The 15,445-nt window shown below is 41.0% G+C and overlaps 1 protein-coding gene across 2 annotated transcripts in view; it reads left to right on the top strand.

Moving 5' to 3' along the window:
- Positions 1-15,445, top strand: part of FGF2 (fibroblast growth factor 2) — a 66,121-nt gene continuing 50,676 nt past the window's right edge. The window contains exon 1 of one of the 2 annotated variants that reach the window (XM_045468271.1): positions 1-868. In XM_045468271.1, the coding sequence (XP_045324227.1) occupies positions 691-868 (178 nt within the window). In that variant the 5' untranslated portion in view covers positions 1-690. The remainder of the gene's footprint in view (positions 869-15,445) is intronic. The other variant, XM_045468264.1, reaches the window with a different exon arrangement.

Raw genomic sequence — 15,445 nt, 5'->3', positions numbered from 1 at the left:
CTGGTTGCACAGCAAAAGCTCCACGGTGTGAGGAAAGACTGTGATCGGCAGGGTGGGCCTGGGGCGACTTCTGGGGAACTAGCCGGGGTCGAGCCCCTAGAGTTGCGGAGGCCCCGGGCGGTCGCCTCCCGGCGCGCCCTCCTTACCTCCCCCGCTCCCCGCTGCCCCCCTGGGACTGATGTCGGGCGCTTGCGTGCTGCGGCCAAAGCTCCCGATCCAGAGGCCGGCCTCGTAAAGTCCCGAGCGAGTAGGGGGCGGCGCGCAGGAAGGGAGGAGGGCCGGGGGCGTGCGGGGTTGGTGGGTGTTCGGGGGTGGAGATGTACAAGATGTGACGCCGCGGCCGGGCCGGGGCCAGAGCGGCGGACGCGGTGCTCGCGGTTGCAGCCGGAACCCGGGCTCTGTAGCTTGGAGAGGCGGCCCTCCGGAGAGCGGCGGCCGCGGAGACACCCAGCCCTAAGCCCCGGCTCCCGAGCGCCGCGGCGCACCGCGCTCCAGGGCAGACGCGGAGGGGAGCGGCCGAGAGGCGCGACGCTGGGGGCCCGCGGGCGCGGTCGCGCGCCGCCGGGCGGGAGGCTGGGGGGCCGGGGCCGGGGCCGTGCCCCGGACCGGGTCGGGGGCCGGGGCCGGGGGACGGCGGCTCCCCGCGCGGCTCCTGGGGCGCGGGCACCCCGGCAGGGCCCCGGGGGGGCCATGGCAGCCGGGAGCATCACCACGCTGCCCGCCCTGCCGGAGGACGGCGGCAGCGGCGCCTTCCCGCCCGGCCACTTCAAGGACCCCAAGCGTCTGTACTGCAAAAACGGGGGCTTCTTCCTGCGCATCCACCCCGACGGCCGAGTGGATGGGGTCCGGGAGAAGAGCGACCCTCACAGTGAGTGCTGGCCGGCTCTTCTTCCCCGATCCCATCTCCACTCTTGTGGTTCTCTCCCCCTCCGCTCCATTCCCTCCTCCGCGCTTCTTCCTTCTCTTCACCCCGACCTTAGTGGGACTTGTGGTTTCTTTCCTAGCGGCCCTCGGTGGTTTCGGGTTCACCACTCGCCCCTTCCTCCCCAGCTGCGGTGTCGGGTTAGATCCTTCCCCAGGCTTTGGAGTGTGCCAGTTTCCCCTGGTAAACCAGTCCCCTGGGCCCTGAGCCTCCAAGGCCTGGGAGGCGGGCTCCCTTCGCGCAGACAACCTGTAACTTAGGGGATGCCCAACGGCGGAGAGGCGAGCGGCTTGCGGAGAAACAGTCTGGGTCCCCATCCTGAAGTTCCAACCCCTTCTGTGTTGGATGCGCGAAGTCCCGCGGACAAAGGCGGGGGAGGGGGGGGGGCAAGGCTGAATTAAGTGCTCTTTACTGGAAAAATACCTTTCCAGAGTGTGCCCTTAAACTCTGATTTGGTAGGATCCAGGCCATCTGGCACACTGCTCTTACACATCCATTTCTATTTTTTTTTCCAAATTGCCGAAAGCTGAAGCCGCAGAAGATGTGGACCTTTTGTTAAAGTGCGACACACTTTTGTTTCAATAGTGACAAGAACTGCAAAAACGTTTATCTTTCGCCTGCAGTTATTAGCTTTGGGACCTTGAGCTTGTTTTCTGATACCTAAAAATGGGGGTAATGTCTACCTTGCAGCAGGTTTGAGGATCAAATGAGAATTCATACAAAGTGCGAAGAGAACTCATTTTACCATCGTACACTTTTGTGTTCTGTGAAAAATAATCTGTGGTTATAGAAATAACACTAGCCTAAATCATTGGTTCTCAAACTCCAGGAGTGCATTAGAATCACCTGGGGGGGGGGGGGCGGTTATAACACATTGCTGAACGTTGTCTCCCAGAGTTTCTGCTTCCATAGGCCTAGAATTCCTTACGCCTGATAATTTGCATTTGTAACACGTTCTCAGGTGATGCTGACCTGAGACCACACTTTGAGACCCACTGGTCTAGAGAAAAGAGAGGGAAAAGGGCATAAAACTGGCTGACACCGTTGGAATTTGAAGTGAGAGAAGGAGGATCAGAGCGTATTGTAACTGTTCTCCTGTAAGTGTAGGTAAAAAGTCTGTTTTAAAAGCTGTGAGTTCCACCTTTATTGGTTTCTGGTGAAGAATCTGATCCTCTATTTGCCTGAGAAAAGTCCTGCAGGAGTTCCGAGTTCCACGCCCCAGGAGTCACCTCTTTATCCTAAGATGCTGATGGAATGTCCTTCCCACCTGTGAAGTGATTGGAAGAGGTGAAAGCTTTGCAGTGAGATCTGAGTTGACAAATGAGAAATGTGCTTTTATATTGCTTGGGTTTTTATTGATTCCAAAGCAGCAACAAGCAAAAGATGCAGGTCTTTCATTTTTTTTCCAGGCCTGCCATAATTTTTAAATGTTATCAACCGCTTCTATTCAGTAAAACTGAAAAGATGCTCGTAATCCAATATGTATGGGTTAGTGCTATTTCTCTATTTTAGTAATTTGAATAGGTTTTCCAAATTAAATTTTAAGCTTTGTGTTTGAAGTTTGTTTTGCAGTAGTCTGCTAGGTGAACACAGCTGATTAGGGCCAGGTGCGTATATATCCCAATGAGTTTTGTTCTCTTCTAGCAGCATAAACTGTCTATAATAATAAAGGAGCATGTTCTAGGACTACAAGATAAAAGAGCTCTCCTCCATATTAGGTTCATGTTGGACCTTCCCCTAGTACTCTGTCTCTCTATCTCTTTTTTTTTTTTTTTTAAGACCCTTTATTAGTTGCTGGATTTTTTTTCCTTTGAAGCTTTTGATACCCTATTTCCTTTAGAATATGACTGTATGGGGGCTAGTGACTGAGGATAATTCTGAATTGCATACCACACTACCACCCTTGTAATAATAGCTGTTAACTGTTTCTTTCCAACTCTGAGTTTTTTTGCTATCTTATTTTACCTCACTGGTTCTCATAGGTGGGTGATTTTGCCCCATCCCCCCCACCCCCCAAAGTCTGGCAATGCCTGGAGACATTTTTGGCTCATTTGGAAGGGTGCTACTGGTATCTAGGAGATCCAAGCCAGGGATGCTGTTAACCGTCCTACAGTGCATCCTACTTTATCCCAGCCACAATTTTTCTTTTCTTTTCTTTTCTTTTCTTTTCTTTTCTTTTCTTTTCTTTTCTTTTCTTTTCTTTTCTTTTCTTTTCTTTTCTTTTCTTTTCTTTTCTTTTCTTTCTTCTTTTTTTTTTTTTTTTTGAAAGAGAGAAAATCCTAAGCAGGCTCTTCACTAGGCTCGGTCTCACAAACTATAAGATGATGACCTGAGCCGAAATCAAGAGTTGGACGCTTAACTGACTGAGCCACCCAGGTGCCCCAGATCCCAGACGTTAATAGTGCTAAGGTTGAGAATCCTTCCAACTTGATAACTAGCTAAAGACTACATGTTAAAAGTGAAGATTAGAATACTCCAGATTTGTGGAGGGTACTGATTTTTTTTCCACCTTTTAGCAGGCAATAGACTAACAATACAAACCTAAAGATGTGATGAATTTAAACCACTTCTGTGTAGCTCAACGTGGACATAAGTTTAAGTACAGTCTATTTTTCTGACATGTCAAAGCTGTGCTGATAGTTGACCGAACCAAGACAAGACCGATGGGAAAGATACAAGGAAAAATGATTGTGGACATGATATAACAGTATCTTCCCAACCACATTTCCTCCATTACCCCAAACAAATGAGACTGACCAGAAAACATGGGGAAAAAAGAGCAGAGTTGATGGTTGTGACAATTTCCCACTGAATTATGGCTCAGATATCTAGACCTATTTGAAAAGTTAAAAACCCCCTAGTCTCATTCCTCAAACTGTCCAGTTGACCTGAAAATCTCTCTGAGATTTATTCCTTTGGCATGAACATTTTCTGCCCTGATGTCTTTTAAAATGCAAATATCCTTTGGGTATTTGGAGGGATGGTATAAATGTGGGGGGTGCTGGTTAGGTATGGGGGATGTGTCTTAGGTGCTGAAGGGGGAGACAGGGCAAGGAGGTGTGAGGTGGGGAGGGCAAAGGCAGAAATGAAAGGGGAGGGAGAAGACTGAATAGCAATTTTTCAACTTCTCAGTGTTGTTGAAGGCCCCTTTTGCTTCATACCTGGGTATTCTGCTTTATTTTCACTTGAAAGGGCCAATTTTCATGCACTTTCCTTCTAGTCATAGAGTAGCTTTTGTTTGACATGAGATTTTGATAGAAGCACAATACGGTGACAAGAGTCTGTTTCTCCAGCATGTGTGCTCCTTACCCAGCTTCCTTGTGTCCTGGATGTTTTAATTGGCCCCTTCCAAATGTTCATGGGATTGTGTAACATTAAGTATTTACTGTTAAGTAGTGAACTATGTGAAAACTTCCGAAGAGAGAACACTTTAGCCTGAGTAGCACGTACGCCATGTGGTGGAGTGTAGCAAGAGAAATGTATGCTGCCTATGTACTTTTTAGCATTAAATTTGGTCCAGATGCTCTTATTTAGGAAAAACTGGAGGCGGTTAGCAGTGCTGTTTCTACCCTTGGGCTTCTCTTGGGAGCTGACTGCCTGTTTGCCATACTTGTCTGCTTCCAGGTTCTAGAGGATACTGAGACTTGGAGACGCAGAGGGACCTGCCCACTCCTGTGTGGAGCAGGGATGGCATCCTGGCCCGCGTGACACCCGTGCCCTTTGCCACGGCACATATTCCATGCGACTCGACTCATAAAAACATGGACTTGTGAAATTCAGAGGGAGGTGTCAGACCTTTTAGTTCACTGATCTTGTTTTATTGAAGACAGTATTGAGGGTCAGAACAGTAACTGATCACCTGTCTTCATATGCCGATTTCCCCTGTGATCATCCTGAATGAGCTTCTTGCCCACCAGGTCCCTTGCCTTCTATTCCTGCCCTCCTCCAGCCTCATTGCACTCTTCCGTTCAGTCAGAGAGAACACCCTCCAGGGGCCCCATTTTGTGGGCTTTCTCCATTTCAGAGCACTGGGGAAGCCAGCCCCTCGGAGGAGGTCTTACTGGTTCACAGGTTACCTCTAGTTATGTTCCCAGGGCATTGGATAAAGCCACCTTTCTTCTCTACTTCATGTAAACGGAACCATTGATTCAGTGATTCTAGATTCTCTCCCCCATCTTTTTTTGGGTAATATCTGGCAAGTGGATCCCACTAATTTGCCTCAATAAACACAATGTTTACTGTAATGCTATTTATGTGCAGTAAACAAATGAAGTAAGAATCTAATAGCTCATTTAATCATGGAAATCATGTCATTGGTACAGCAATGAAAGGACAATTCATGAGTCATAGATATTACCACACCTTAGCCTTTTAAGAAGGGTTAGATGCCAAGTGACTTCAGCCTAGAAGAGGCAATATCCCCTGTGACACGCCCTGAGGGCACTCCTTGTGTTTATAAAATGTCCATTATGTAATTAGGCTTTGACAATGGTATGACAACAGAGTTCTAAGTATTCTCATTTAGATTTTTGATAGCATTTTAAATGGATGGGTATGATTTTTAAGTTAATCTGAAAATAAAATATTACAGATGTAATAAAACACGAACCATTCTTTTATACATTATAATTATAAAATTGACTTTATTCATCTATGCATTGATTCTCAGAAATCCCCATCTGTGATATTAAAAAAGGTGATTTTTTAGGTCTCACATCATTAGAACTGTTATTTTTAAGCCACAAGATGTCTGTGCAACAGGATAATGACTACATATGTGCCATAGCATTTTCTTGTTTTTCCAAATTCCAGTGTTGATTTTCCAAAAACCCTACTTGGGCCCCTTTGTCCTGTGGCACACATCTGTTAGAAGGCTGCCTGGGGTAAGAGTCTAAGACGTGAACTGGAGCAAGGCAAATCCACACATTGGGGCAAAAACCTTAACCTCATTACGGTATTCTATCCAAGCAAATGTATTGTTCCAAGCAAATGTGTTGTGTTTTGCTTTTGAGTTTGTCATTTTCTGCACTCTGAAACCGGAGATCTGGCCTTGTACTTGTATGCTGTCAGTGCTCAATCAATATCCAATGCTTGATTGTTTGCAAAATAATTTAGAATATTGTATCTTTAGGAAATGCAGTTGTGGCTCAATGTTTCCTTGTTGTATTCATTGTTATATTAGCTATTGTATTCTCCTTTGCTATCAAATCCTTTCTCTGATCTAGGTTATTCATAGCCCCAGGAATTTAGGAGAGGACTAAAAGTGGTAACTCCCAGGGAACCTCACCCCTTGAGCCATAGACTATGTTTCTTAGAAGCCAGACTAGTTCCATTCTAAATTCTTGTAGGATATTTTTAGTTTGAAGAAATTTGGAGGACCTGGAGTCAACAGACAGCCAATATTCAGTGTTTAATTTATGTCTCAAGCCAGCTGTCCTCTGTCACTCTTCCTGCACAAGGTGACTTTTAAATTGACCAGTGTATCCTTAATGCTTGCCTGTTCATTTACAGAAATCTGTTGAGTGTGTGTGTGTGTTTGTATTTTCAAAGGGTTACTTACTTTCCCCATATTAACTTATACTCTAAATTGAATTATCTTACAGAATTCTGAAGTGAAAGATTTCCAGGTTTTTAAGGTATTCTGGAGATTAAAAATTGAGGAAGTTCTTGCATGTATAATTGAACGATTGAAAGGAATTTTCCTGTTTAATTTATAATGTTTTTAATTAAAAAAAATTTTTTTAATGTTTATTTTTTGAGAGAGAGAGAGGAGGAGGAGGGGCAGAGAGAGAGAGAGACAGAATCCGAAGCGGGCTCCAGGCTCTGAGCTGTCAGCACAGAGCCAGATGTGGGACTCGAACCCACAAGCTGTGAGATCATGACCTGAACTGAAGTTCGATGCTTAACTGACTGAGCCACCCAGGCACCCCAGTATAATTTATTTAATTTTAATTAAGATTACATTAATTTGTAACTAATTAAACAATAAAATTAGCCAAGAAAAGGTGTTTTTTTTTTTTTTTTTGTCTTAAGAAAATTTGTACAGAGTAGTCATGATCTGGCTAGATTCTGTGAGTGCATTGTTCTCTGTTCATGATTTAGGTGCTTGGTGAAGATGCTGACATCTTAAGGTAGGAACCATGAATTCTCCATATAAATAAGCATCATGTACAGCTTAGGACTTTTCCCTCAGGGTGTGCTCACTAAATGTCAGCTGCTGATGAAACCATTTTGTGTGGACTGGCCGGTGTAATAACTACTCATGGCCCGTAATGCTGTAGAAAGCTTAGTTGAGGTTTGCTGTTCTCTTGGTGTAGTAATGCTTGCATTTAGACACTTGGTCAATCTTTTAATGAAGATGATTATATGTAACAAAGTTATATTTGAAAAATATTTGGGAATCTTAGAGATTGGGTGTTAGCATTTCTTAGAGTATTCCATATAGAGAGTGGAATCATTTTTTCAGGATAAATAGTAAACTTGTTAGGAATTCTGCTTTCTTTAAAGAGCATTTTGGGTTTTTATCACGTACTATGTGGTATGAAGTTCCTTAGGTATGCTGTGCATTGTGTGTTCATTCTTTTGTGGCCAATATCCGGCAGTCCTGTGTGTTCTTTTTCTACTTCACCTCCTTTTCTCTTTTTAACTCTGGATCCTGTCCACCCCAGAATTCTACGTAAATCATGCTGGGCCCCAGTCTTCCACTTCAATCATGTGGCCTTATCCAATTTGTCACCCTACTTTTGACACGATACTATTTTCTGCTCCTGTCTTCTTGAGAATTCTTTGGTTTCTGTTATACCACATCAACCTAGTTTTCTCACCCTCCAACTATCCTTTCTTCTGATTTCTCCTTCTTTTGGTCTTTTGCTTTCATATTCCCTAAGGCTCTGTTTTAGGCTTCTACCTTTCTTTCTGTGTACTCATATTCCTTCAGCAGATCATTTATGGTCTTCGTCTCAGTCTCTGATTTCCCATCTCTGTGTTGATACTCCGTTTTCTTCTGCTTGAAGGACATAAACTGCCACTGTCTCAATTCAAAATGGGTAAAAAAGAACTTAATGTGTTTTTCTCAACCTATTATCTCTTTCTACCCAATTTCTATTTGGAGTGAAATTATTTTTTTAAAGTTTATTTATTTTGAGGCAGGGGAGGGGTAGAGAGAAAGGGGGAGAGAGAGACTCTCAAGCTCTCTCAAAAGCTTAGCACTTTAAGGGCAGAGCTGGATCCAGGGCTCGAACTCACAAACAGTGAGATCATGACCTGAGCCCAGGTCAGGAGTCGGATGCTTAGCTGACTGAGCCACCCAGGCACTCCTGTAGTGAAATTGTTCTCGTCTTCAAAGCTAGACACCTCAGAGTCTTCCCCACCTTAGTGATTTTTCTTTGCTGTGTCTTTTGATTTCCCCTGCCTTCACTTATCTACAACCAGACCCTACCTGACCACCCTTTTCAAATGTGATCTACCTGCTCAATTTTATTGCCCACCATTTACCATCCCTGCTCCCCTGATGCTGCCAGTGCTCTTGCTTAATTAGAGACCGTCACTTCTACAGTGATTGGCCTTTCCTCATGTGATCCTTGTTTTGGAAGACGCTGTTATCAATTCCTCTCACACACTCTTTCTGTTTCCACCTTTCTCTTAAAAGAAAAAAAATCTCTTAAGAGCTAATCTCAGCAGTTTTCTTTTTTTGTGAAATGTTCCCTAACTTCCCAGGGAGAAGTCGTTTTTATCTCTTTTTCCCCATAATACTTCGTACATATGCTACTACAAAGTCTAATGATTTCTGTTGTAATACATTGTTGAATTGTTTCTCTCCTGGAGCGGGAGTGAACTCCTTGCGGTTAAGGACTGGGACAGATTTTATGTATCTGACCTCATGCACAGTGGCCACTCAAAGAATGTTTGTTAAGTTCTACATGTACCCGAAAAATTAGCCAACTCTTTTTACTTCCTTTCTGACTTTCTCACATCTTCCTTCTCTTCACCTTTCCTCAGGCTGTTTGCTTGAGCTGGAAAGTCTTCTCAATCCTCTTACCTTATCCTAGTCCTAATCATGCTTCAGGCCGCATTTCTTTCCCACTGTCCTATACCATCTTTCCTTCATGCTTCTAATAGCTTGATGTGTTTTAATTTCATGTCCCCTAATGTTATTGGAAATTCCTAGTTGGTAAGGATTTAAACAAACAAACAAACATTACCTAACAATCTCTTACTTTCTTTTCTTCTCTGAGGGTCCAAGACTGAATGGACTCATCCCAATTTCTCTTGGCTCCATTTGCTGAATGAATGACCAGGCTGAGGCCTATGAAGACATTCAATCTACATTTGTGGAATGAGCTAGAACTTTATTTTAAAAATTTTTTTTTTAACATTTATTTATTTTTGAGACAGAGAGAGCATGAACGGAGGAGGGTCAGAGAGAAAGGGAGACACAGAATCTGAAACAGGCTCCAGGCTCTGAGCAGTCAGCACAGAGCCCGACGCGGGGCTCGAACCCGCGGACCGCGAGATCATGACCTGAGCCGAAGTCGGATGCTTAACCGACTAAGCCACCCAGGCGCCCCTAGAACTTTAAATAGATAAGCATAAATACTTAAGAATGAGGCATGTAAAGTGGATAAGTTGAATGTAGCATCACTGTAGTTCTTTCTGTAGACACCTTTCATGTTATTTAAAGGGGGCAATAAAGGTAAAACATAATTGTTTGTTAACAGTACTTAAAATTTTTTTTTAAATGTTTATTTTTGAGAGAGACAGAGTGTGACTGAGGGAGGGCCAAGAGAGAGAGGGACACAGAATCCAAAGGAGGATCCAGGCTCTGAGCTGTCAGCACAGAGCCCGATGTGGGGCTTGAACCCACAAACTGTAAGATTATGACCTGAGCTGAAGTCAGACGCTTAACCAACTGAGTCACCAGGTGCCTCTAGCATTATTTTTTGTGGAAGTTTTTCTTGTCAGCTATTGAATAACACATCAGTATTTCTAGCCAATTCCAGAACTAGTTCTAATCCTCTAAGATCTGAGAATTCATACTTTAGTCAGACACTTTAATCCTTAAACCTCTATCTCTTAAATTTAAAACCAGTGAATCATTTTATAAATTAGGATTAAAAACTATTTGGTACCATTGTTAGTATACTTTTTTGGGTGAGGAAATGGCACAAATAGTTTAATCCTAATAATCAGATTTATGAGCCAGAATTCATTACAATCTTAAAACTCTTAAAAGGATAGAAATTGTATGACAAAGTGAGTCATAGTCTTTGTGATGTGATGTCTGTAAGGATGGGTGGGAGAAATTGCTGAATGACCAGTCTTATTCTACTCCTTTCTAAGCTGAATCATTTTGCAAATAGAAAACAATTCATAGGTTATTCAGTGGTCATTACATAAATAGAAAATGGAAAAGAGTAACAGAATCAAATAATACCTCCATTTAAAAAATTACTTTCTGAATTGTATCACTTGATGAACAGTCTTTGTCTTGAATTAGAAACAAAATTTATTTACTGCTTTAATAACATGTATCTTTTAATCTAACACCTGTGGTCTTGGTCTCTGTCTCTGCCTCTTCTATTAATTATAGTAATTTTCTTGCCTAGATTTTTTTTCTTTCTCCTGTGTAATTTGATCTTTCTCCTCATAGCTATTTCTAGCTTTGACTTGTTTGAAGATAGTGTGTGTATGTTGGGGAGAGGTGTCATTTACTTACGGGCTCGATGACACTTGAATTGGATAGGGATTCAAGAGAAGAAGGACCCTTTAATCTTGGAAATCTTGATTCGGTGTAGGCATAATCTTGCATTTTGCATGGTTGGTCCTCTTTTGTTAGTTTTCTTATTTGGAGGTTTGGAGAGCCTTTCTCGGAGGCAAATTTCATCTTAATCTTTAAATGTAAGATTAATTAACCTTATTTCCTTATTTTCTTTGAGGGCAAGGCATTTGTCCAAAACATTATGTGAAAAAAGAAATATTCTATTTTATGTTTCTAAGTTTTAGGAGTTCTTCTTACATATTTATATTTTTACATTACTCTAAACTCAATAATTTAGTAATGGGAATATAATACAAGTAAAATTGGGAAGACAATCTTGCTAACTGGTTCAATAGAGATACCATATAAAAAGAGGACATTTATAGCAGGTGTTGGATTAAAAAATAATGAATTGCACAACTCTTTCAGCTACTATAGGGTTGGAGAAATGGGGCACAGATTATTTTGTAGGGAGGTTACTAAAGCCATGAAGTATTTATAGGATCTGTCCAACTTTGGCCAGATGCCTAGGGAGATTGCCATAGTGATAGGCAAAGTCACTGTACCTTGCGGGACAGGAAGGGCCAGATGGTTGGTTTTCATCTCATATTCCCAGGACCTTGATATTTACTGAATATTTTTTGAATGAGTAAGTGAATGAATGAAATTCTTGAAGATATGCTCTGTGTCAGTTCTTACAAATAATATGTTTAATCTTGATTATAAATTTATGAAGCACAAGTGTCATTATATGCCTCATTTATAGATAATACAGTCTTTGCTATTAGCTTTTCAAAACATGATCTCTTTGTGACAAGTGGTGAATTATGCCTTGTAGACTTCTTAGTGTTTAGAATACAGATTCAAACATGGTCAGAATTCCAGATAGACATGTAGCAGAAATTTAAACAAATATGATTTATTAAAAAATTTTTTATTTTAATTTGTTTAATGTTTATTTTTGAGAGAGAGAGAGGCAGAGAGAGACAGATATACAGAATCTGAAGCAGGCTCTAGGCTCTGAGCTGTCAGCACAGGGTCCCATGCAGGGCTTGAACTCACAAACTGCAAGATTATAACCTGAGCCAAAGTTGGACATTTAACCAACTAAACCACCAGGTTCCCCTAAAAATTTTTTTTCAATGTTTATTTATTTTGAGAGAGAGCTAGTGAGCTGGGCAGGGTCAGAGAGAGAGAAAGGAGAGAGAATCACAAGCAGCCTCTGCTCTGTCAGCATAGAGCTGGATTTGGGGCTCGAGCTCAGGAACCATGAGATCACGACCTGAGCCAAAATAAAGAGTCAGATGCTTAACTGACTGAGCCACCCAGGCACCCTTAAATTATTTTTTTAAATCACTATTTCTAGGGGCACCTTGGTGTTTCAGTCAGGTTGTGTGCTGACATCATGGAGCCTGCTTTGGATTCTCTCCCTCTCTCTCTCTGTCCCTCCCATGCTCACACCCTCTCTCTTTCTCTCTCTCAAGATAAATAAACATAAAAAAAAAAAATGCAACAGATGTACATCGATTTTTGTATCCTGTGACTTACTGAATTTGTTCATCAGTTCTAGCAGTTTTTTGGTGGTCTTTCCGGTTTTTTATTTATAGTATCATGTCATCTACAAATAGTGGAACTTTGACTTCTTCCTTACGGATTTGGATGTCTTTTCTTTCTTTTTGTTGTCTCACTGCTGTGGCAAGGATTTCCTATATTATGTTGAATAAAACTGGTGAGGGTGGACATCCTTGTCTGGTTCCTGATCTTAGGGGAAAAGCTCTCAGTTTTTTTCCCATTAAGGATGATTTAGGTGTGGGTTTTTCATATATGTCTTTTATTATGTTGAGGTATGTTCCCACTAAACCTACTTTGTTGAGGGCTTTCCTCATGATTCAATGTCATACTTTGTCAAATGCTTTTTCTGAATCCATTGAAATGATTATATGGTTCTTATCCCTTTTATTGATGTGATGTATCACATTGATTGATTTGCAATATTGAATCACCCTTGCAACCCAGGAATAAATCCCACTTGATCATAGTGAATTTTTTTTTTAATGTATTATTGGATTCTGTATGCTGTTATTTTATTGAGAATTTTTACATCTGTGTTCCAAGATACTGGCTTGTAGTTCTCTTTTTTACCGATGTCTTTATCTAGTTTTGGTATTAGGGTAATGCTGGCCTCATAGAATTAACATGGAAGTTTTCCTTTTCTATTTTTTGGAATAGTTTAAGATGAATAGGTATTAATTCTTCTTTAAATGTTTGGTAGAATTCACCTGTAAAGCCATCTGGTCCTGGACTTTTGTTTGTTGGAAGTTTTTTGATTACTGACTCTATTTCTTTGCTGGTTATCAATCTGTTCAAATTTTCTATTTCTTTCTGTTTGAGTTTTGGTAGTTTATATGTTTCTAGGACTTTATCCATCTCTTCTCATTTGTACAGTTTGTTGGCATGTGGTTTTTCATAATATTCTTTTATGATTGTTTGTTTTTCTGTGGGGTTGGTTGTTATTTTTCTTCTCTCATTTGTGATTTTATTTATTTAAGTCCTTCCTCTTTTTTTTTCTTGCTGTCTGGCTACAGGTTTATCAATTTTACTGATCCCCCCCCCCCCCCCCAAAACCAGCTCCTGGTTCATTGATCTGTTCTACTGGTTTTTGGGGTTTTTTTTTTGTTTTGTTTTAGTTTCCATATTTTTTATTTCTGCTCTAATCTTTATTGTTTCCTTCTGGTTTTAGGTTTTGTTGTTCTTTTTCTAGCTCCTTTAGGTGCAAGGTTAGGTTATTTGAGATTTTTCTTGCTTTTAGAGTAGGCCTGTATGCCTGTATTGCTATAAACTTCCCTCTTAGAATCACTTTTGCTGCATCCCAGAAGTTTTGGACCATTGTGTTTTCATTTTCATTTGTTTCCATGTACTTTTTAATTTCCTTTTAATTTCCTGGTTGACCCATTCATTGTTTAATAGCATATTATTTAATCTTCATGTATATGTGGTCTTTCCAGATTTTTTGTTGTGGCTGACTTCTAGTTTCATAGTGTTGTGGTTAGAAAATATGCATGGAATGATTTCAATCTTCTTGAATTTGTTGAGGCTTATTTTGTGGGCTAATATGTGAGCCATTCTAGAGAATGTTCCACGTGCACTTGAAAATAATGTGTATTCTGTTTTGGAATGGAATGTTCTGAATATATCTGTTAAATCCTTCTGGTTCAGGGTGCCATTCAAAGCCATTGTTTTCTCGTTGATTTTCTGTTTAGTTGACTTGTGTATTGATGTGAGATGTTAAAGTCCTCTACTATTATTGTATTATACAATTATCTGATTATTGATTTAGATCCTGTATGTTTGTTTTTAACTTTGAGGTATTTGGGTGCCTCTATATTAGGTGCATAAATATTTACAATTGTTACACCTTGTTGGATTATTCTCATTATTATATAGTGTCCTTCTTTGTCTGTTGTTGTAGTCTTTGTTTTAAGTCTATTTGGTCTGATATAAATATTGCCACTCCAGCTTTCTTTGACCTCCATTTGCATGATAGATGTTTGTCCACCCCTTTCCTTTCTAATTGCAGGTGACTTTAGATCTAAAAAGTCTTTTGTAGGCAGCGTATGGATGAGTCTTTTTTTTTTAATTTTAATTTTAATTTTTTAAATTTACATCCAAATTAGTTAGCATATAGTGCAACAATGATTTCAGGAGTAGATTCCTTACTGCCCATTTAGCCCATCCCCCCCCCCACCCCTCCAGTAACCCTTAGTTTGTTCTCCATATTTATGAGTCTCTTCTGTTTTGTCCCCCTCCCTGTTTTTGTATTATTTTTGTTTCCCTTCCTTTATGTTCATCTGTTTTGTCTCTTAAAGTCCTTATATGAGTGAAGTCATGATTTTTGTCTTTCTCTGACTAATTTCACTTAGCATAATACCCTCCAGTTCCATCCACATAGTTGCAAATGGCAAGATTTCATTCTTTTTGATTGCCGAGTAATACTCCATTGTGTGTGTGTGTGTGTGTGTGTGTGTGTGTGTGTGTGTGTGTGTATACACACACACACACACACACACATCTTCTTATTCCATTCATCTGTCGATGGACATTTGGGCTCTTTCCATACTTGGGCTATTGTTGATAGTGCTGCTATAAACATGGGGGTGCATGTGTCCCTTCGAAACAGCATGCCTGTATCCCGTGGATAAGTGCCTAGTAGTGCAATTGCTGGGTTGTAGGATAGTTCTATTTTTAATTTTTTGAGGAACCTCCATACTGTTTTCCAGAGTGGCTGCACCAGCTTGCATTCCCAGCAGCAATGCAAAAGAGATCCTTTTTCTCCGCATCCTTGCCAACATCTGTTGTTGCCTGAGTTGTTAATGTTAGCCATTCTGACAGGTGTGAGATGGTATCTCATTGTGGTTTTGATTTGTATTTCCCTGATGATGAATGATGTTGAGCATTTTTCATGTATTGGTTGGCCATCTGGATGTCTTCTTTGGAGAAGTGTCTATTCATGTCTTTTTCCCATTTCTTCACTGGATTATTTGTTTTTTGGGTGTTGAGTTTGATAAGTTCTTTATAGATTTTGGGTATTAACCCTTTATCTGATACGTCATTTGCAAATATCTTCTCCCATTCTGTCATTGCCTTTTAGTTTTGCTGATTGTTTCCTTTGCTGTGCAGAAGCTTTTTATTTTGATGAGGTCCCAGGAGTTCATTTTTGCTTTTGTTTCCCTTGGCTCCAGAGACATGTTAAGAAGTTGCTGCAGCCA

Source organism: Leopardus geoffroyi, chromosome B1 (assembly GCF_018350155.1).
Source record: "Leopardus geoffroyi isolate Oge1 chromosome B1, O.geoffroyi_Oge1_pat1.0, whole genome shotgun sequence".
Classification (NCBI taxonomy): Eukaryota; Metazoa; Chordata; class Mammalia; order Carnivora; family Felidae; genus Leopardus; species Leopardus geoffroyi.
Note: the sequence above shows the minus strand (reverse complement) of the source record. Positions and strands in the feature narration are given on the sequence as shown.